The following is a 20,835-nucleotide window of genomic DNA, read 5'->3' as shown; positions in this document are numbered from 1 at the left end:
CGATAAATACAAGGACTCAGTCGGATTAAAATTCAGAAAAAGCCGCTATAACTTTATGCTTTTTTCTGCCTTCTCCCCCCGGTGCTTCCCTTCCCGCTGCCCGTTCTACTGGCCCTTATCAAATCAAATAGATCTGTTTATTTATTTAGCTTTTTTTTCCCTGTCCGTCCCCTTAAGTCATTTAAGTGAGCCGGCCGCGCTGCCCTTGGATGCGAGGGGGCGACTAATTCACTTACACGGGGCTCCATGTGAGCGGCGCTCTGATCAACACAAAAGGGATTAGAGAGACATCAACCTTCTATTCCCTTCCAATCTAAGGAGAGAGCCGCTGTACATCTGGGAGAAACCATTACGGTGATAATATCACGCCCGGGAGCATTCGCTCTCATTCTGAAAAGCTGCGCCCCCGCTTGCCTGTTCCCTGGTACCCCCAGTTCAACAACAGTCTCATCCGAAAAATAAAGGCTCATTTACTTGTACAAGTGGAGAGTGCAAGGTGCAATTTTGGGACACAATTTGCCACAATTTCAGGATCATTGCGCGGGGGGCGGGAGTAGGGTTGCCACTAGTGATGAGCAAATTTTTTCGCCAGGCATGGATTTGCAGCGAATTTCCGTATTTAGCCTTTGGCGAATTGTTTCACAAAACTTCAGAGAAAATTTGCAGCTGAAAAATTCGTTACGCGCCAAAAAATGTTGCGGTCGTGTCCAAAAAGGGCGTGTCAGTGGCAAAAAAAAGGGTGTGGTCGACAAAAAAAAAATTGTGCGACAAACAGGACAGATTCGCTCATCACTAGTTGCCACCTCTCCTTCCCGGGTGCAGGGCCCACAGGGGCTACCTCTCCAGGGGCCCTGCACCCCCTAAGGTGTCCCCGCCATGTCCTGGTTGCCACCTCTCCTTCCTGGGAACCACCCACTCCCCGCCCCATGATGGTATCTTGTGCCCACTTCCCTCCCTGCACAATTAGGAGAGCCTTTGGGGAGGAGAGAGTTATTCACCACCACGGTTGGACTGGGGGGAAAAGGGGCCCCCGCCCGACGTCCTCCCCTGAGCATGAAACTTACTTTTAACGTGTCAGGGGAAGGACACCGTTGGCCAGGGGAGTGCCGACAGGGATCGGGTCTGGGCCGCCCCTTCCCTCCCTGCCTCCCTATTCTCTGCAGGGGCCCCTGTCCAATGTCCTCCCCTAAGTGCAAAACTTACTTTCAAACGCATCAGGGGAAGGACCCCGTTGGCCAGGGGAGCAGCAACAGGGATCGGGTCTGTGCCACCGGGGCCCACCCGTTTTTTTCCTGGTGCCACGCCGGCCCAGTCAGACCGCTATAGAGGAAGCAGACCCTGTTCCGTCGGACCCCCTCACAATCTCTGATGCTGTCGCATAAAACAGCAAATCATTGAAGAAAGTCTAATCTAAATCCTAACTTTAAAGATATAAAAAAAAGCATCATTTTCACCCCAAACTGTCTGCACTCCCCTCTCCGCCAGAAGGATTTGTCTCCGTCAATGTATTTCTGTCTCCAGTAATTACAAAGGAAGGGGGGGAGGGGGATGCTGCCAAGTGATGTTCGTCACATTCAGAAAAGCAAATGCCCCCATATAAATGACGTTCATTAAGTATCTTGTCCATTTATTAGCTGCCGTCTATCCATGCGTTGGGCCCAGTCGCCCCGATGGGTTTAATTGCCTTTTCTCTGGCGTATTACTAAGGTTAAGTTGCGCTGAGAGGCGGAATGTGCAGCTCGGCACAACATCCCTTTCCCCGCAGGGGTCAGAGGCCTGGGAGCCTTGGCACGTAGCCCGCCAACAAACCTTGTATGTTGATCCCTGGAGCTGCGGTGGAGTCGGCAGCCTGTGCTTTGAATAGACTTTGGGGTGCCCCCGGGAACTCTCTCGTTACGCACAGGCTGCCCCGGCCGTGATGTTGAAGCTCAAACAAAGCTACCCGAAAACAAAATCAGAAATAGAAATGTTCCCTTCTTAGCGGAATAACAGCGGCGCATTCATTACTTTGCTTTTCATATGACATCTTCTCCTCCTATTGGTATGAATTGGATGTGTACGTGCAGGCTGCGGGGTCCCCAATGGAATGGATTGAACATCAGCTGCTCATCTCAGGGCTTGAACCCTAAATTATTTTTCCAGTTCAGCTCCCTGAATAGCGCCACTGTATGACTACAGCACAATGCCCAAAATGCTCTTCCATTTCACTATTCCTGGCCAGCCCTGCTTCCCTGGGTTGGACTGACCTGCCAGGAAGAAACCCGTTGGGCCATAGCCCTGTTGGGCCCCATGGTCCGACCCAGTGGTGTTTTGCCGATGCATTGGTGGAGTGCTTGGGTGCTGTTACTGGTACTTTATCTGTGCTAGGAGCCATAATTAGTGATGAGCGAATCTGTACCGTTTCGATTCACCCAAAAATTAGCAAATCTTTCCAAAGGTTTGGGAAACAGCGAAGAATTTGCAAAACAGGGAAAATTTTGCGCAACAATTCTTTTTGATGAGAGACAATTCTTTTTAACCGAGAGACAATTCTTTTTTGACCTGAGAGACAATTCTTTTTGACCCAGGAGACAATTCTTTTGATGAGAGACACAATTCTTTTTGACGTGCAACAATTCTTTTGCTGTGGGCAACAATTTTTGTACACATGACAAATTTTTCCCGCAGTGAATTTTGTCACCCATTTTGTGAAAAAATCCGCCAATGGTGAAACGTGGAAATTCGCCATGAATCCATGCCTGACAAATTTTTTCACCCTTCACTAGCCATAATCATTGGGGAGCGGTGGGCCCTTATTTGGGGGGTGGGGGAAGGGTACAAGCGGAGCAGTGGAGACCTTTGCTTGGGAGAGACAATTATTTTTGGTGCAAGACAATTCTTTTGCCACAGGCAACAATTTTTGGATGCATGGTAAATTTTGTCACCCATTCACCAAAAAATCAGTCAATGGCGAAACACAGAAATTTGAATTAGAATCCATGCCTGGCAAATTTTTTTGCCCATAACTAGCCATAATCTTTAGGGAGTGGTGAACCCTTAGTTGGGGGTGGGAGGAGGGTGCAAGAGGAGTGGTGAGCCCTTAGTTGGGGGTGGGAGAAGGGTGGAAGAGGAGTGGTGAGCCCTTAGTTGGGGGTGGGAGAAGGGTGCAAGAGGAGTGGTGAGCCCTTAGTTGGGGGTGGGAGAAGGGTGGAAGAGGAGTGGTGAGCCCTTAGTTGGGGGTGGGAGAAGGGTGGAAGAGGAGTGGTGAGCCCTTAGTTGGGGGTGGGAGAAGGGTGGAAGAGGAGTGGTGGGGCCCTTAGTTGGGGGTGGGAGAAGGGTGGAAGAGGAGTGGTGGGGCCCTTAGTTGGGGGTGGGAGAAGGGTGGAAGAGGAGTGGTGGGGCCCTTAGTTGGGGGTGGGAGAAGGGTGGAAGAGGAGTGGTGGGGCCCTTAGTTGGGGGTGGGAGAAGGGTGGAAGAGGAGTGGTGGGGCCCTTAGTTGGGGGTGGGAGAAGGGTGGAAGAGGAGTGGTGAGCCCTTAGTTGGGGGTGGGAGAAGGGTGCAAGAGGAGTGGTGAGCCCTTAGTTGGGGGTGGGAGAAGGGTGGAAGAGGAGTGGTGGGGGCCCTTAGTTGGGGGTGGGAGAAGGGTGGAAGAGGAGTGGTGGGGGCCCTTAGTTGGGGGTGGAAGAAGGGTGGAAGAGGAGTGGTGGGGCCCTTAGTTGGGGGTGGGAGAAGGGTGCAAGAGGAGTGGTGAGCCCTTAGTTGGGGGTGGGAGAAGGGTGCAAGAGGAGTGGTGGGGGCCCTTAGTTGGGGGTGGGAGAAGGGTGGAAGAGGAGTGGTGGGGCCCTTAGTTGGGGGTGGGAGAAGGGTGGAAGAGGAGTGGTGGGGCCCTTTGCTTGGGTTTACCGGTCGGCCTCACCTCCCTCAGTCCCATACTGCTGCTCCCTGTGACTAGGTCTATGCTTGTGCCCAACATGCAAGCACTTTATTGGCCATGGGCTTCAGATGCAATCAGATAAATATTGTACTACATTGATTCCCATCAGAGAATAGAAACAGCCAACCAGATGCTTCTTTGAACAGCAATCACAGTCACACATAACTGACGACTGACTGAATATTTTTAATGAATGTATAATGGAAAATTGCTTAGAATGACATCAGCTGCTGGTGGGAGAAGTTCCCCTTTAATCAGCGAGCCTTGGCCCATCATCGCGCAGTTGAAAGAGCGACTCTGCCGATTTGCTGGAAAGAGCAACATTTCTCTAATATATAAAAGAAGAAAACCCAGTAATGAAATGTGTCAAGAGCAGATTGCAGGGATGAACCTTCAGCTGCCCGGTATCTCGCTTGGCATTTTCAGGATCATTTTGATTTCATTCTTATAGTCAAAGCAAGATGTATGTATATATTCTCGCAGTATGAAATAGTGATAGACAGGACTTTCCAACCAAAAAAGCAATAATTTCTATAAGGCGTTACTGACTTCTGTAGATCAGAGCCTATAGCTGTTCTGCAAAGATAAAATCAGCCGGAACTAGATGTGGCCATACATGGTGCAATCCACTCAGTTGGTAAGGTTGTCTATTGAGCAGATCGTCTTCCAATCTACCCACCTACGGTGATACATGGTGCGATCCGCTCATTTGGTACGGTCACCTATTGAGCAGATTGTATTCCAATATGCCCACCTACGGTCCATCGGACCGAGGAATATATCAATGAGCCAATGCTGTCCCCAATCTGACAGGAAAATCAAAACCTGCCCAATCGAGATATGGCCAATTTTAGGCACCTGTTGACTCGATTCGTTGACTATAGAACCCATGTAGTCCCCATGTAACTTCTAATGATGGTCATACATCTTGGCTGAAGATTCAGGTCCTTCAGACTGATTCCCCAGCTGTACATCTGCCTACGTACACCCATCTTAAGGGATGTGACTGTCCGGTGTGGCACCGTCATTAGGAGTTACATGGGTGCTAAAATCATTAAATCCAGTCAACAGGTGCCTACAGTGATACATGGTGCGATCTTCTCATTTGGAGATGTTGGCAAATGAGCAGATCGTCTTCCTATATGCCCAACTACTGGATTTGATGACTATAGTACCCATGTAGCGCCCATGTAACTTCTAATGATGGTGCCACACCCCAACACTATTAGATTACACCACTTTAGATGCGTATACATCTTGGCGGATTTTAGCTGCCTATTAAGGTATTTCAGACTGTTTCCCCAGCTGTACTTCTGCCCAACTACACCTATCTTAAGGGGTGTGATCTTATAGCTTTGGGATATGGCGCCGACATTAGGAGTTACGTGGGCACTACATAGGTGCTACAATCATCGAATCCAGTCAACAGGTGCCTCTCATTTGGAGAGGTTGCCAAATGAGCAGATAGTCTTCCTATATGCCCACCTACTGGATTTGATGACTATAGAACCCATGTAGCACCCATGTAACTTCTAATGATGGTGCTACACCCCAACGCTATTAGATCACACCCCTTAAGATGGCCATACATCTTGGCCGATTTCAGCTGCCGATTCAGGTCCTTCAGACTGATTTCCCAGCTGTACATCTGCCCATGTACACCCATCTTAAGGACTGTGATCTAATAGCATTGTGGCACCATCATCAGGAGTTACATGGGTGCTACATGGGTTCTACTGTCATCGAATCCAGTCAACAGGCGCCTTACTATCACTTGCAGATGATTGGGAGAGGACAACCTGGTCAATTTGTCCCTCACCCAAAGAGCTACCATGTACGGTTGCCCTTGCTATGTATAGAGGGATAGAGGGAACTAGCAACGCTGTATTCTCTGTTTGTCGGATTCTGCGACACCAATTAGCGGGGCAGCACCGAAGTTCTCCATATTGTTTGAGTGTTCAAGTCGGCATCGGCAGCTCATTTACAAACAAAACCAACGAGAGCGTTTCGATTTGACACACTTTGCCTCTCTGACTGGCAAGTCTATAATTAAAGATGATCTCCGTAATTCCGCGTCAGCCCTCTACAATGGGAATAATAACACGGGCCCCCCCTCTTCCAAGGGTGACTTGTGAACGATTTCATTTTGCTATTAATGTCGCCGAGAGGCAGGCGAGACATTTAATCAATGGAAGCAGAGCATGAATATACAAAGTGTTGTTCTTACGCAGAGCAATGGAATATGGATCATATATCTGATATATTAAGGTTCCACGTCTTCACAAACCCTGCGCTCATTTGAAACCCATTAGATAAGGGCTTCCAGTACAGTCGTTGGATCAAAGCTAAATGCTGATTGGAGCTCCGTTCCTAACAATGGGCACAAGTGGCCAAAGGACTAGCACTGTGTGCAGCTGCCTGGCCTGACGTGGAAAGAAATTCTGGGCTCTCATCCAACTCTGTGGCATTGAAGCTTCTACTGATGGAACAGGCTGTATTGATGCAACTGGCACGGGAGCCACACCCTTTCCCATTGACATGTGTGTGCCAGATGCATCAATAAAAACCTGTATTTAAATTGTAGGACAAGGACTTTATCTCTCAAGGAGGCTTCCATTACAAAATTACTAGTGCCCCACAGCAAGTGCAGCATACCATGTATTGGTGAAGGAACCCAACCCTAACCCACGACCCATACCTAACCTAGCTCCAAATCCTCATCTACTATGACTGGCTCCCAAACCAACTTAGCACTATGACAGTCACAGGACCAAAGGGGAGGGGTTCTTTTTGAAATTTGACCCATTGCAGGCTTAAACCTACACCCAGGGCTCATCTTATTGACCCAAACCCACCCAATCCACGTGATTCAAGTCAACCTACTCATCACTAACCCTGAAGCTATGGCAGTGATCCCAAACCAGTGGTTTTTGAGCAACATGTTGCTCCCCGACCCCCTGGATGTTGGCCCCAAACCACGTAGTTATTTTTGAATTCCTGACTTGGGGGCAAGTTTTGGTTGCATAAAAACCAGTTGTACTTCCAAACTCCAAACAGATCCTCCTGTAGGCTGCCAGTCCACATAGGAGCTACCAAATAGCCAATCACAGCCCTTATTTGGTACCTCATGAACATTTTTCATGCTTGTGTTGCTCCCCAACTAATTTTAGAGTGTTGCTCACAGGTTAAAAAGGTTGGGGATCCCTGAGCTGTGGGGTCCCCCTTGTTTGTTGGAGAATTAACTTACAGAGAAAAGCTGCAACTGGCACCATGCTCTGCTATTTTTCCAATAGGGTTACATGTAACCCAGAAACATAGAATCAGTGGTGCTAGAACATTGGTACGTCCATGGCAGCAAAAAATATTTTCCCATTTGTTTCCCGTACTATACTTTACTCTATTTAACCCATTTATGTCCCTATTTCTAGTACAGCCACTTTTTGTTGAACCTTTTTGACACCCCTTAATCAATGTGCCCTTAAGTGTAGTCCCTTTAGATCAAGGATAACAGTTATATTGATATTTATGTTTAAGGTAAAATCACATTATATTGACAGGACCATCTTAGGGATTCTATGGTGGCCAAGTTGATGCCCCACCATGCTTCCACTATGTCTCCTTATTCATGTCAGGAGAACGCAATAGAACTCTCTGCTCTAGAAGAGCCCAAATTCTGATTCAAAAATTCAAATTTTTGCTGCCCGAGAGATTTGCTTTGGATCGGTACTGGCTCCGTCTGGAAAAAACATGGCTCCCACCACTTAGATGGAAAGTCCAGTCTGAAATGGAAAAGTCAGAGCCGTTTCTCGTTATGCCGTGTCCCCTGTCTCCTTGGGTTTAGCAGCAGAGTCTGGAAGCGGCGCTTAATCAGATCTCATAATGCACTGCGACACGGGGAAATCTGAAAACATAACAGAGCGCCGGTTCAATCTTGTCTTCTGTGATGGGAGTGATAGATGGAAAATGAGAGGCTAAAAGACACAAGGAAATAACAGGAAAGGAGGAAAACAACAGATGGACGCGAGTGAACCGCGCCGAGGCAGAGTACAAGTCTCCGAAGTCAACGTGACAGCACAGAAAATTGCACCGGCTTTCCAAAAAAAAATGTGACACAATGTGCCCACTGGCCAGAAAAAGTATGAGATGTTCCAGAGTAGCTTGTGTTTATTTGTATTATTGCCTTCATGTTCAGGAATTGGTTGGAACCTACAACAGAGGGTACTTTCACCTGCCCAAAAGAACTATACCCACCGACCCTTGGAGACCCGGGGGGGCCTAATTAGGTAACTCCCCTACCTGACCAGCGTTTTTATCCGATTGGGCCCACTACCTTATCCAATCCAACTGCTTTATACACAATATGAACAACTACCCCACAGCCACCATAAACCTACGTCACATCACCATAGCTCTTATGTGACTTAATCATAAACCCTGAAATTATGTCATCAGAAGGAGATAAGGGAGCCAGAGAACCCATGGACCGGGGTCTCCATTCTTTCTCACTCATGAGCCACAGTCAAATGTAAAAAGACTTGGGGAGCAACACAATCATCATAAAAGTTCATGGGCTGTGATTGGCTATTAGGTAGCCTCTATGCATGATCTCTGCGTACAGGGGGCTTTGTTTTGTAGAACATCAAATTTCTGTACAACCAAAACTTGCCCCCAAGTCAGGAATTCAAAAATAACTACCTGGAGAAGTTCATTTGTAACATCAATGTTTCAGTCCCTCCTCCCCTGCCAGGATTCCAAAAGAGAAGAGCTGTTTTGCAGCTGGATTTCAGCATATAAACATGGTATTTATTCCTACTTTTTGAAGGTACAGATTACAGGGATAGGGATATTAGGGGTTTCTGTGTTGTGTGGGGTTCCCCATAATAAATATCAGCAGAAAGTCTAAAATTGTTACTTTCATGTTGCAGGACAAGGATTTTTATTCAACTTTTCATGACCCAAAATTGGGTCTCCATGCAGTTTAGTGTGGGTATCCATGACTCCCTTTACTAAACAGCAATAGTGCTTTTGGTTCCTTTCAGACTTAATTTTGTCCCTCATAGGGTTGCCGCATCACCTGCCCAGGAACTCCAGGCAGGGAGGCAGGGCATGACATCCCAGGGGCGGGCTGCACTGTCACAGGGCGTGGCTAGTGATGAGTGAATCTGTCTCATTTCACCTTGGTGAAAAATTAGGAACATAACCAGAAAACTTACGAAATGGTGAAAAATCTGCGAAACGCGTTAGTCGCGCATGTTTTTCTTTGTTTTGTGTGTTTTTTTGTTGAATCTTTTTTTCCGCAACTGCATCTATTTTGATGTGCCCATGGCTTTTTTTTGACACGCAACACATTTTTGCAGAAGTTTAACAAAACAATTCACCAATGGCGAAACGCGTAAATTCCCGAAAGAATTCGCTCATCCCTAGGCATGCTATGATGCGGCAATTGTCAAATCTTCACGACCCGGACAGTCCTAGCAAAAACTGGGCTGTCCAGGTCAAAACCGGACAAGTGGCAACCCTAGTCCCTAAAGAAGAGGTTAAGAAACCCTGTTGTAAGGCGTTCTAGCCCAGATCATGAATAGTATACCGAAAATAATGGGACAAAGTGAACCGCCTTTTGTTGTAAAGTAAAAAAAAAACACAAAAAACACAAAATAGGACTCTATGATTCAGTGTCGGACTGGGATACCAGGAAAACTCCCAGTGGGCCCGGGGGTCAGTGGGCCCTCCCGCTTCTAAACATTTGGCCTATTTCAGGGTCATTCCCTATTTCTGAATGGGAAGAAAGAGGAGAGATAGATGGAAGAATAGATACTAATGGAAATAAAAGAGACTAGGAGAATAAAGAGGTTGGGCGAGGAAGCGGGCCTAAGATTTTCTGGTGGGTTTCCAGTCCGACACTGATGGCATTCCCATATTTTGAAGATTTCTGAATAATAGGTTTCTGCATAATAGATCCTTTACTAGGCTTTAATAACCCCATTGCAGCTGTGCCCAAGCGTGGCTCCAGGCCGTATCTAATGACAGCCATGTTGGAATCTCTGCTTTATAAATACAGTCTTAAAAATAATTCCAAGATAAAACCTATAACAAAGCGCTTTACTAGCAATAACCCTGATTAATAGACGAGACCGGCGGCGCGCTGACATTTGTAAAACCCACATTATGTGCAATAAGCGCCGCTATAGGCCAGACGGTCTTCCGAAGGCCCGCGATAAAGGGCACGGAGCGACGGCATTGTCTGGGCTGCGGAGAACGGAATGTTTATAGATCCCTGTCCCTTTTCTCTTTCTTTAGTTGAAGATGATAGAACATAAAATGCCACTTAATGTTCTGTTTTTTTTTCATGTTGGGAAATACATTTCTATTAGCCGTGATGGTAAAGTGAAAATAGTTTCCCCTGCTTCCTGTGAAGCTTCCGATACTACGAAAGATAAAAACGTTTCCCGCGTCCCCTTTGTCGCTTTGGCTTTCATCTCTTTTAGGAACATCATCAGGTTCTGAGGAGCCAAGTGCTTGAAAGGGAAGATGTAGCCGGTCCCCCCGCTGGTTTGTTCAACACAAGTCAATCTAATAACCTAATAGCCCCTACACTATATGGCTGCATCTAAATCAAGGCACATTCGACTCTGTAGCGTGTTCCCGGATCATGTTCTCTTCTGTTTAAAGAAACGATATGGACCATTGTAATTGTGAAGGTGAAACCTTCCATTGCCTGCTGAGCTTGATATTTCCGTTCGCTCCCTAAGGTGGAAAACACAGCAGCTCCACAGATTTTGACTGAGTTTTTTCCAAAATAAAGGACATTTTCAGTAAAAGGAGATGCGGTGTGTTTTGTTTGGTCTTATACATAATAAGAACATTTTCCATAACCTAGATGTGGTATTTTAATGTTTACTTACCCTTTAATATAGAAGGGCAAAAATTGAAGATTCATTTCCATTGCTGTTGTTTTAAAAATTAGATTTAAAAAATAATAATTCTAGAATGGGACCCAATGAACCGGAGAATAGCGGAGGGAAGTAGGGCATGACGACGTTAGGAAAGCAGACCCCCCCGACGTTAGTTTTATGATAGGTGGGGGCACAACTGAGAAAAGGGACCAGGACCAGAATACAAGAGGAAGGCCCAGAAGTAGACTCAGCACTTCCTGTCGGCGGGCGAGGGTGTAGGACACATCAGCATCCCTTCCACCCTCCCTACTGTATAATATATATATAAGGTTCGAACCTGAGCCTTTGGGGTAAGCTAAATGTTCAGCTGGTAAGTAGTGATAGGCGAAATGTTTCGGCAGGCATGGATTCGCGGCGAACTTCCGCATTTCGCCATCGGCGGATTGTTTCGCGAAACGGCTGAAAAAATTAGCCGCACGTCCAAAAATCGCCGGCGTCAAAAAAGAATTGTCGCCACCGTCAAAAGAATAGCCGAGCGACTAAATAATAGCTGTGGGACGAAATAATAGCCGCGGGGCGAATAAATAATAGCCGCGCGGCGACTAAATAATAGCCGCGCAACAAAATAATAGCCGCGGGGCGACGAAATAATAGCCGCGCGACAAAATAATAGCTGCGGGCGACGAAACAACAGCCGTGCGACAACACAATAGCTGCGGGCAACGAAACAATAGCCGCGCGACAAAATAATAGCCGCGGGCGGCGAAACAATAGCCGCACGGCAAAATAATAGCCGCAGGTGACGAAACAATAGCCGCGCGACAAAATAATAGCCGCGGGCGACAATTTTTTTGGTCGCACGACATTTTCGCCGTTTCGCGAATTTTTCGCTCATCACTACTGGTAAGGAAAAATAGTAGAGGGGTTGGCCTGAGGTGCTTAGCCTTGGACATGGACCAGGCTTGGGCAGGGTCGGACTGGAGGGTGCAGGGCCCACTGGGGCTACCTCCCTGGGGGCCCCGCACCACCCAAGGTACCTCTGCCAGATGCGTCCCTGCAGGGCCCCCGCTGCGCACCCCTAACCCCTCCCCCGCAGGTGCCCCCGCCCAACTTCTTCCCCAGAATGCGAGTATGTGAAACGCATCAGGAGAGGACATTGGAGGCCAGGGGAAGTGGGGCCCGCTGGGTATTTCCCCAGTACCCCTGGCCTGGTCTGGGCTAAGAATTAAGGGGGATTGGTACCGTTGGTTAATTCTGTTTAATGTTCATAATGAAAACAGTGATGTTACAACAAATTACGATGTTATGTACATGTGTCAAATTGAATTCAATGTGAATAAACACTGCAGCCTTTTCTACCCAATCTTTTGTACGGTCTTGTAGTTGGTGTAGGATGGGGATAAAGGGGGTCAACGTAAGCTTGACACTGCAGTCGTCATGTATTCCCATGCAAATAATACCATTTTATCTTTTCATTTTAGAGTGGAAGAAAAGAAAAAGGGGACCCACTGAACATTGCCATCGACAAAATGACCAAAAAAACAAGAGATCTGCGTAGACAGGTATGTTTGCCATTTAAACAATGCTATATCTTATAATCCATGCTAAATATTGTTATTTGCAGCTATTTTGGAATGTTTACTTGCATTACATAAGGTCTGAAAGGGAAATGTATCCTGCCCTTTGCCCCTAAACCTGTTCCCAAAGTGCTGGGCTAGTTAGAAGGTTGGGGGATTCAACATCAAGAGTAGGATTAGGAAGAATGACAATTATCTTTTCTATATCCTATCCAGCTTGAAATTCAATTTTGGTGGGATTGGGATAAGAACGTAATTGCTTTTCCAGATATTCTACGAACTGTGGCCAAATGACTAAAAAAATAATGTTTTCCTACATCTGCAACCTTCTTATGGGCGAAGTCAAGCCCTGACCAAAGGTTGGGCCATCAATGAGGGTTTGAACCAAAAAAGTCAGACGTCTACTGCCCTAAACTGCCCACTTGAAAGAAAGAGCGATATGATCTCCCCATAGAAACGGGCGCTTTGATTGCTAATGGATTACTAAGAAGCTCTGTTTTGTAAACACGAGTTTCTAAAGTGCAAGGCATTTGCCGAGCTGCACGGGATATTGATGCTGGCATTTTCCACTCATATCAGTGATTTCTCCCGAGGGCTGGCTGCTAGAACAAGTGGTAGGATTAGAGAAATCCAACAGGTAATCATGTAAGAACTTGATCTTTGACTGCAGATGATTCTCAAGATTTTCTTTGTCATATGTCAGTGGCCCCCAAGGCACGGCGATTGTGGCTGGTAGACGGGAGGGAGATCTGATATCATGCTGCCTTCTAGAGATTGGTTGACCTTTAAAAGACTAACTTTGCCTTCTGGCACAGCAAATATAAAAATCTAATATAGGGATTTATAGCATTTATACAATTCCCTCATAGAAAATCCAGAAACATTCCCTGGTCCCCGTCTAATGGGTAGGGGTGTCAAGGCCATTCCCTATTTACCTGTGCATTGATTGCTGGGTCCATGATTGCTGCACCCCACAGTAGGCAGTTATTTGATATAAAGCATATTATGTCTTCTTCATAGGAAAAATCACCTTCAAAATACATTTTAATATCAAGTGAACATTGATAATCTAAGACAATTTGCAACTGACCTTCATTTTGAATTTATTATTATTATTTATATCGCACCGTCAGTTCACAAAGAGCTTTACAGAATAAAGGTGATAGTGAAATCCAAAGGAGCTGGTTAGTTGACCCATACCAATGGTGTAGATTGATAATAGAAGGAGTCCAAGAACAGAGCCTTGAGGTACCCCATCTGAGAGGCTGAGGAGTGGAGGTGAAGGCCGAATGGGAAACACTGAAGGATTGGTTGGAAAGATAGGAGGAGATCCAAGATAGAGCCTTGAGGTACCCTAACTGAGAGGCTGAGGAGTGGAGGTGGAGGCCGAATGGGAGACACTGAAGGATCGTTTGGAAAGATGGGAGGAAATCCAAGATAGATCCTTATCTTGAATCTCTAGTGAGGATAGAATATGGAGCAAGAGAGGATGATCGACAGTGTCAAAAGCTGTAGAAAGGTGAAGAAGGATTAAAAGAGAATAGTGACCCTTTGCTTTGGCAGCGAGTAAGTCATGCGCTACTTTAGTGAGGGCAGTTTATGTAGAGTGGTGGGGGCGGAAGCTAGACTGAAATAAGTCAAGTAGGGAGTTAGATGTTAGATAGTGTGAAAGTTCATTATGGACATGTTGTTCAAGCAGTTTGGAGGAGAAAGGGAGTAGAGAGATCGGCCGACAGTTAGAGGGGAGTGTAGGATCCAAAGAAGGTTTTTTGTAGTATTTTTAAGTATTTAAGTTTTAAGTAGAGGCTTGATGATTGCGTGTTTGAATAAGTGTGGGAATATACCAGTAGAGAGAGAGAGGTTAAAGAGAGAGGTGAGAGTTGGAGTAAGTATGGGCTTGATGATTGCGTGTTTGAGTGAGTGTGGGAATATGCCAGTGGAGAGAGAGAGGTTAAAGAGAGAGGTGAGAGTTGGAGTAAGTATGGGCTTGATGATTGCGTGTTTGAGTGAGTGTGGGAATATGCCAGGGGAGAGAGAGGTTAAAGAGAGAGGTGAGAGTTGGAGTGAATAGAGGTGAAAGAGGAGGAATGAGATGAGAAGGAATAGGATCCAGAGAACTGGTGGTAAGGTGAGCTATAGACAGGAGAAGAGAGACAGTCTCCTCCGTAAGCGCGGGAGATGATTTAAGAAAAGTAGCAGCTGAGGGAATGTTTGTTAGTGGGATGTCCTTATTTCCATTTTTTAATTAGTATCCTCAAAAGTCATAGAGGAGGCGGCAAAAGGTTGGGTGGGTGGATGTAGAATGGAGTTGAAAGTGTTGAACAGTTGTTGGGATTGTGAGACTGTGTGGATATGAGAGTGACGAAGTAGGACTTTCTGAGCATCACTGGATCTAATGTCTCCTTGGTGGACACACAGGGCCTGATGTATTTGTACTGTAGTCTTACTAAGAAAGGAAAACGAAACAAAAGATCTTATTGGTTACTTCAAGTAAATGCAATGATTCGACTGAGCAAAAATGTGAGTAAATTAGCCCAGTTTAGCCTAAATTTTAGACAGTGGATTGAATAATAATATAAGAGGCAGATGTCATGAACAGTTGAATAGAATGGTATTTGAACCATGTTAAACGGGGCATTGGATCTTCCAAATGATTTTTTGGAATAGTTGGGTTTCTAAAGGTCCCCATACACGAGCCGATTTTTTTTACTTTCAAACGACCGATTCCAGAATGATTCGATACTATCGTGAACTTATCGTATAGCTGATGGTATGCGAACAATTGTTGGTCCACTAATCGGCCTGACGTTATCGCCCCCAAAATCGATTGGCTGGGTTTAAAAATTTTGGTCGTTCAGCAATAAAATCTGCCAGTTGGTGTGAGTGCCAGACACATATACTGAACTACGCGAGCACTCGTTGTGGAACCTATTTCCTTAATTCGCTCGCATGTGAAGGCTACATGAACTTTAAATGGAGCCAAGATGGCATATTGTATGGCAAACCGATCGTCATACAATTGTTTACCGATTAGATTGCACAACGAATGAACTTGGCTCGGGAATGGGGACCTTAAGACTAAAATATGTTGGTTTAAAGATAATCATCTCAGAGAGGTTTATACTATCTGCAGACTCTTATAGGGAATGAGAATACTGACTTTTATCCTAGGAAATGGGCTTTGAATTTTTTAACTGGGACAGCCAAAGGAATCATTCGGGGTAGTGTTCCATCTGTATAATGCATCGTGATTGGCCAGAGTTTGAGTCATTGACTTGAATGTCAAGATGTATAAAAAAAGACCATTTTTTTTTTTTACAACGAAAATATCTGGTTTAATATTTTGCTATCCAAATATACTAAGAGAGGTGATCACATTTCATACATATATTTGTAGATAAATCTTACCCGTGGTAGGGATAGGTCCAGGTGCTCATGCCCCAGACCTTTCAGCTAAGGGAGCCATCATGGGAACAGACAACAGTAGCAGGCAGGCACTCCGGATATCCCAAAAAAGTGGAAAAAAAGCAGCCAAAAAAGTTTAAGATAAAAAAGTATACATTTTATTTAATCCATATGTAAAAACATGGAAGCCTTACGCGTTTCGTACCAAAGGGCCTATGTCGTACCAAAGAGCCTATGATTAAGTACCCTTTGGTACGAAACGCGTAAGGCTTCCATGTTTTTCCATATGGATTAAATAAAATTTATACTTTTTTATCTTAAACTTTTTTGGCTGCTTTTTTGGGATATCCGAAGTGCCTGCCTGCTACTGTTGTCTGTTCCCTTAATATTTTGCTACTCAGATTAGTAGTATTTTACAGGAGTTCTGGGTACAAAAAAAAAACAGAAAAATCTTAGAACTGACATTATGGGGCAAATTTATCAATTTCGCGATTGTGGTTTTTTTTTTGTGATATGTAAAAATTGAGACAAAAATAAAGAAAATAAAACACATTTTATTTTTTCCAAACACTAAACATATAAATCACGAAGAACCTCAGCAGCTCTTTAGAATCAATGGGAAGGGTATTAGAAGATTTCAAACAATTGTTCCCCTCAAACTCAAAATTTGATAAATGGGCTTCCCCAGATTATAACCATTCCTATAGGGCCGGGGTCCCCAACCGTTCTCACTCATGAGCCACAGTCAAATGTAAAAAGACTTGGGGAGCAACACAAGCACCATAAAAGTTCATGGAGGAGCCAAATAAGGGCTGTGATTGGCTATTAGGGGCCTCTATGCACCCTATCAGCTTACAGGGGCTTTATTTGGTAGGAAATCTTGTTTTTATTCAACCAAAACTTGCCCCCAAGTCAGGAATTCAAAAATAACTCCCTGGTTTGGGGGCACTGAGAGCAACATCCAAGGGGTTGGGGAGCAACATGTTACCCCCGAGTCACTGGTTGGGGATCACTGCTATAGGGAATACCATACTGATTACCTCCTCAAAAAATAGTCATTCTTCTTTTCTGTTAAACATATATTAATTAAAAAATACATAATATACCATTCCGTTTACTTCAGCCGACAAGTGTTTTTTTAGCCGTATAAAAAAATGATTTAAACTGTTTACATCAGCCCAATGAAATCTGGCAGAACCCGGGAAAATCTGAGCCATTTCCATAAGACTAGAAGAGAGATTAACTAAAATTGCCAGCGTTTCGCCGGATGATAAATTTTATTTTAATGGCGGCCCCGAATACAAATGTAAGGGGTTTTCTTCATTTATTCTGTGTATTTTCTTTGATTTTTTTTTTTTTGTCTCCGACAGAATGTGTTTCTGCAAAATGTTTATGTGACATTGGATTTTTATGGTCCACTTAAGTGCTTCAGAGCAAATGGAGGATATTTTAATCCAGCTGATTTACTCTTTCTGGTCTGCAGTCATTTCCTTACTGCCTAATTATCAGCCTCAGCTTCATTTACTCTACACATAATGTTTACTGATGCAATATGGCCTCATATTTTACAAAATTATACACATAGTGGTTTGTTTCTAGAACTATCTTAGACCAGGTATAATTGACAATGTTGCTTACCGAAACCGATATTGAGGAATGGAGTGGGAAACACCAAATTCAGAACTCAACTTGGTATTTTTTTTGAATAAAACAGATCATTCTTGCATTTATTAAATGTCACGATAATGTTGGTAGGGTCGAACGAAAATATTATTATTTTATTATTGAGTTTATTATTCGAAAATCACAATTTTTTCAAGCCAAAAATTTGAGAAATTGGAATGAATCCTCTTTATTTTTCCCAAACAGGAAACAGCAACCATTTTAGGACCATTGGCGATCATTCGTGGAAAACAATAATGTGTTTAAGTTCCCCTTGAAAATGTGTGAAATAGAAAACCATGATGGGATTAAATTCTCCTTGAAAATGGGTAAAAGAGAAAACAATGATAGGATTAACTTCCCCTTGAAAATAGGTGAAATAGAAAACAATGATAGGATTGACTTCCCCTTGAAACTGGGTGAAATAGAAAACAATGAGGGGATTATTTTCCCCTTGAAAATTAGTGAAATAGAAAACAATGATAGGAATAATTTCCCCTTGAAATTTGGTGAAATAGAAAACACTGATAGGATTAACTTTCCCTTGAAACTAGATTAAACAGAAAACAATGATGGGATTAACATCCTCTTGAAACTGGTGAAATACTCCTACTCCCTACTCCCATGTAACTGGAGGAGTCCAAGCCAGACTTGGATTTTTTTACTATTGAGTGCTATTCTGATACCTACTGGGAGCTGCTATCTTGCTCCCTTCCCATTGTTCTGCTGATCGGCTGCTGGGGGTGAGGGGGGGGGGGGGGATATCACTCCAACTTGCAGCACAGCAGTAAAGTGTGCCTGAGTCTGAGCTTTCAGAAGGAGCCGGCGCTACACATTAGAACTGCTTTCAGCTAACCTATTGTTTCTCCTACTCCCATGTAACTGGAGGAGTCCCAAGCCGGACTTGGATTTCTTACTATTGAGTGCTATTCTGATACCTACTGGGAGCTGCTATCTTGCTCCCTTCCCATTGTTCTGCTGATCGGCTGCTGGGGGTGAGGGGGGGGATATCACTCCAACTTGCAGCGCAGCAGTAAAGTGTGCCTGAGTCTGAGCTTTCAGATGCCAGCGCTACACATTAGAACTGCTTTCAGCTAACCTATTGTTTCTCCTACTCCCATGTAACTGGAGGAGTCCCAAGCCGGACTTGGATTTCTTACTATTGAGTGCTATTCTGATACCTACTGGGAGCTGCTATCTTGCTCCCTTCCCATTGTTCTGCTGATCGAAAATTTCAAAATTAAATATTAAAAAATCTGTTTGTGTTTTTGAAAAACAGATTACAATGCAGGATTCTGCTGGAGAAGCTCTATTAACTGATGGGTTTTGAAAAAAAACATGTTTCCCCATGACAGTATTGCTTTATAGAGTACAAGGACTGCCAATAGTATAATTTTCTTATTAAAAATAATCGTCAACAACTTTGAGAACATTCTAGGAACAGGGGAGATACGTTCTAGGAACATGTCTTCACCGAAGTCCAGTTTCTCCAGAAAGGCTCATTAAGAGTACTTTATAGATGATTATCTCCAATAGATGATTTTTATAGATGATTATATCAGAAGGCTGTATTTGCATTATCTGGAAATAACCATAAATATGACAAGAGCAAATGCATACAAGTCTTTAAAAAGGTACACGGTATGGATGTTTCATGCTCCAAAGCCTATTTATCTTTAATGGGTCTCAGGAACATTATGTTAAATGAATCAAATAGATTGGCCATTGGCCTTGACTGATCTCTACCTGGAATAGTTGTATGATGTCAGCAATAAATATATTGAACGTACAAGGCTATCATTAGTTACTCCAGTGGGAAACGGGTGTACGAATAACATTGCTTTATCCCCTTTATAATATCAGGTCATTTCAACTTACAGTAGTTTGTGGTCACTAAGGATCCCCCTTGTAACTACAGAATAATTATAGGGATCTGGGGGTGTAGGGGGGGCAAAAGGGTCACATGGACCTCAAGTAGGACAACAGCAAGTGCCCCAGATGCTCATAATGGTGTTTAAGATCTCAGTAAGTGCTGATTCTTTGTCTTGATAACATTACAAGCCTCAATATGCTCTACAGCCTCCCTAGTTATACACTTATATAAGCTGTGAGCGTTAGTGATGAGTGAATTTTTTCGGCGGGCATGGATTCGCAGCAAATTTCTGCCATTGGCGAATTGTTTCGCAAAACTTCCGTGAAAATTCACAGCAGAAAAATGCGTCGCACAGAAATTTTTTTGGTCGCATGTCAAATTAGGCATGGTCACGTGAAAAAAGGGCACGATTGCGTCAAAAAACAGTGCGGTCACGGCAGAAAAGCGTGGGCGACAAAAAATAGACGCAGGCAACAAAAGAATTGTGTGACAAATGCGTTTTGTGAATTTGTTGCCGTTTCGCGAATTTTCTAGCCGTTTCAATTCACCAAAAAATTTGCGAAATGGCAAGAAAATTCGCAAAATGGCAAAAAATTTGCGAAACACATTTGTCGCACAAATTTGTTTTTGCCAATAAAATTTGCTCAGGCGACAAAAAAATAGACGCGGGCACCAAAAAAAAATTGCGCAACAAATGTGTTTCGTGAATTTTTTGCTATTTCGCAAATTTTCTAGCTGTTTCAATACACTAAAAAATTTGCGAATTGGCAAGAAATTTCGCAAAACACATTTGTTGCGCAATTTTTTTTTTTGGCAGGAAAATTCGCGTGGGCGACTAAAAAATAGACGCGGGCGACAAAAAAAAAAAATCACAATTTTTTTGCCGTTTTGCAAATTTTATGGCGAAGTGAAACGGGACTCGCTCATCACTAGTGAGTGCTTAAAACTTTCCTGAGTATAACATAGAGTACTGAAAAATATACACAATACTGGTGAATAACGGTTAATTTGCAAGCCAGTCACTGCCATCGGCTACTTTTACCTGTAGGAGATGAATCTTTGACCATGACTTGGCCTTCAGCATCCAAGAAGATCTACTTGTAGGTTCCATCTACCTGTCTGTGGTCCCACAAAGCATTGTTTTAGCATTTCTAGCCGGACTTAACAATCCTTAACTTCGTATGTAGGCCTACCTAAAACGATGATACTTGACTCAAGTGCAATAACACCACTAGTCATACAGAATGGAAAACTAGGTTGCCCCTAGTAGCAATGTCCATCATAAAGAGCCATCAGTCAATCTAAAACTGGATAGTGATCTGATTGTTCACAAAGGTAGTTGGTCATTCCGGTGACTATTGTCCGAATATGGCCCGATTGGTCAACTGGATACTCCAGGGTTCTCTGGTGCATATTATTTCAAAGCACATTGGCAATCTAAGGCTTCACATCTATAAATGCAAACGCAGTTACTTATATAGTTACTCTCAGTAGATGGAATTAAGTCATCTA

General features: G+C 44.1%; 1 protein-coding gene across 4 annotated transcripts in view; it reads left to right on the top strand.

The window, feature by feature from the left end:
- Positions 1 to 20,835, top strand: part of ctnna2 (catenin alpha 2) — a 1,024,232-nt gene that overhangs the window by 688,946 nt on the left and 314,451 nt on the right. For all 4 annotated transcript variants that reach the window (XM_031895802.1, NM_001097305.1, XM_031895831.1 and 1 more), the window contains 1 exon segment: positions 12,288 to 12,368. In XM_031895802.1, the coding sequence (XP_031751662.1) occupies positions 12,288 to 12,368 (81 nt within the window).

Source organism: Xenopus tropicalis, chromosome 1, assembly GCF_000004195.4.
Source record: "Xenopus tropicalis strain Nigerian chromosome 1, UCB_Xtro_10.0, whole genome shotgun sequence".
Taxonomy (NCBI): Eukaryota; Metazoa; Chordata; class Amphibia; order Anura; family Pipidae; genus Xenopus; species Xenopus tropicalis.
The sequence above is the reverse complement of the archived record's forward strand: the minus strand, read 5'-3'. Positions and strand labels throughout refer to the sequence as shown.